At 39.2% G+C, this 2,500-nt stretch overlaps 2 protein-coding genes across 5 annotated transcripts in view; both read left to right on the top strand.

Moving 5' to 3' along the window:
- The window catches only part of ltbp1 (latent transforming growth factor beta binding protein 1), an 81,777-nt gene that overhangs the window by 78,953 nt on the left and 324 nt on the right, over positions 1-2,500 (top strand). For 3 of the 4 annotated variants that reach the window (XM_047821044.1, XM_047821043.1, XM_047821042.1), the window contains one exon: positions 1-2,500. This exon is cut by the window's left edge and continues 311 nt beyond it; it is cut by the window's right edge and continues 324 nt beyond it. The gene's annotated coding sequence lies outside the window, so the exon portion shown is untranslated. The other variant, XR_007144452.1, reaches the window with a different exon arrangement.
- LOC125145963 overlaps positions 369-2,500 on the top strand; it is a 2,456-nt gene continuing 324 nt past the window's right edge. The window contains exons 1-2 of the mRNA XM_047821047.1: positions 369-969; positions 1,061-2,500. The exon at positions 1,061-2,500 is cut by the window's right edge and continues 324 nt beyond it. Of these exons, the coding sequence (XP_047677003.1) occupies positions 369-969; positions 1,061-1,122 (663 nt within the window). The 3' untranslated portion in view covers positions 1,123-2,500. The remainder of the gene's footprint in view (positions 970-1,060) is intronic.

Below are 2,500 nucleotides of genomic sequence, written 5' to 3'. Positions count from 1 at the left end.
GCACACACACACACACACACACACACACACACACACACACACACACACACAAACGAAAACATAATTCTACTTGAGATTAAGGTAAAAGTTTAACACACTTCTAATCTTATTGAGAGAAAACAGAACTGTATAAAATTGCGTTTACTGTCTTTAGGTTTTTCTCAGTTATTAAATTCGAAGGAATTTTTCATGTTTGTTTATTTTTTCGTGTTTTTTATTTTTTTTTTGTTTTATTTTAACGAGACAAACCCTATGAACTGAAGCCTGGGGGATTTACACCCTTTTCCTCTTTTGTCCTTCCTTCCTTCTCTTTATCCACCATCCTTTGGGTCAGTTTCTTTACCACATTACCTCCACATCGTATCTCCATGCCGTATTATACAGACCGTATCTCCACACTGTATCTCCACACTGTATCTACAAACCATATCTCCACATCGTATCTCCACGCCGTTTCTTCAGACCATATCTCCACACTGTATCTCCACACTGTATCTCCACAGCGTATCTCCATGCCGTTTCTCCACACCATATCTTCACAGCATTTCTCCACAGCATTTCTCTGTACCATATCTCCACTCTATCTCCATGCCATTTCTTCACAACATATCTCCAAATCGTATGTCCACGGTGTTTCTTCAGACCATATCTCCACACTGTATCTCCACAGCGTATCTCCAGACCATATCTCCACAGCGTATGTTCAGACTATATCTCCACAGTGTATCTCCACGCCATATCTCTACACCATATCTCCACACTGTATCTCCACGCCATATCTCCACACCATTTCTCCACACCATATCTCCACACCATTTCTCCACACCATATCTCCACAGCGTTTCTCCACACCATATCTCCACACCATTTCTCCACACCATTTCTCCACACCATATCTCCACAGCGTTTCTCCACACCATATCTCCACAGCGTTTCTCCACACCATATCTCCACACCATTTCTCCACACCATATCTCCACACCGTTTCTCCACACCATATCTCCACAGCGTTTCTCCACACCGTATCTCCACACCGTTTCTCCACTCCATATCTCCACACCATATTTCAAAACTAAATCTTCTGAAAAACGCTCAGTTGTACAATTCTACAAAAATTCTTAAAGGTTCCTCCAGAGGAATAACTGAAGAACCCTTTATGGCTCGAGACTTTCCCAGAGTCGAGGTAGCTTCCGCTTCTAAAAAAAAAAGTTTTGAAGCAGCCAAAGATCACAATCACTTTTAAAATTAATCTCACGATGACGTAACGTTCCACTATTAAAGCCTTCAAGCCAACAGCCTGCCTGCAAACCGCGAATCAGTGACTAGCGTATCAGATCCCTCTGAATCCAAAGCACACAGCCAGTGAGATGCGAATGCAGTGCATTGTGGGTAATATACATCGTTAGAAAGGTATTAGCATTAAGAAGAAAGCTGTTAGAATGAATTCACGTTTATGTTGTGTTAAGAACACGTGATGAACTCCTATCACACACTGTGCCTTGTTTCTAGAATTTTACTGCAGTGACCATGTGACTTTTTGTATTAATAATAAAAATTACATTTTCTGCGGACATTAAACAACCTGCTTCCACATCGTTCCATATTTATCCGGATTTTCTGAGCAGGAAACTGATCTGGAATCAGATCGTCACGTTTATTTTTCTAGATCAGCTCTTTAACCTCACGTTCATGTTAGACAGGATAAAGTGCTAAAGTTAGCGTTAGCTACTCTGAACATGTAGCATTACAGCAGATAGCTAGCTAATAGCTTTATAAAGTAAAATTAATTTGAGCTAGCTGGCTAGCGGGACACTGAAAGAGTCTCATCACCGAGTAGCTAAATAACCGGCTAGCTACCCGAGAACACTAACGTCGAACACGGCAGCACGGGGCTAACGTAACGTATATCAGCTAACACGCCATTTTATAGCTAGCTAATCACTGACAATCTGTTAGCGTTCTGTATCTGATTTCAACAAAAAGTTTCTATGTTTCAATCAATAGTAGTAAATTAGCTAGCAATATTAGCCTCTTCGTTTAGTAAATTATTTAGTAGAGTAATATAGAAAATTAGCATAATACAATTTAGAAACAATAACCTTCTGTGGTTACTTTAATAAGCTAGCTGTTGTAACCTTGTGTATATGTAGTTTAGCTTGCAATAGTATCCTGTTAAGTTAGCTAACTATAGTCATCTGGTAAAATAAAAAAATACGTAGTTATATAATTATACAATAATATATTACTTCCGTACAAGTAAATTAGCAAGTATTCTTTTAATTAGCTAGCATAGTGACAGAGTAATAGAAAATGAGTTAATAGAGAAATAATAGCCTGTGTTTCGCTAGTTAAAGGTAACTCGACATCTTTGTGTAACTAGAACTAAAGCTAAAACCGTCCTTGACACATTCTAAAGCTAAGCCGTTAGCGTACCTGCGCTGTAGCAATCGAACCCTCGCTAGTGTGAATGTCAGGTTACTTGGAGAACTGAGGTAAATAT

Source organism: Tachysurus fulvidraco, chromosome 12, assembly GCF_022655615.1.
Source record: "Tachysurus fulvidraco isolate hzauxx_2018 chromosome 12, HZAU_PFXX_2.0, whole genome shotgun sequence".
Taxonomy (NCBI): domain Eukaryota; kingdom Metazoa; phylum Chordata; class Actinopteri; order Siluriformes; family Bagridae; genus Tachysurus; species Tachysurus fulvidraco.
Note: the sequence above shows the minus strand (reverse complement) of the source record. Positions and strands in the feature narration are given on the sequence as shown.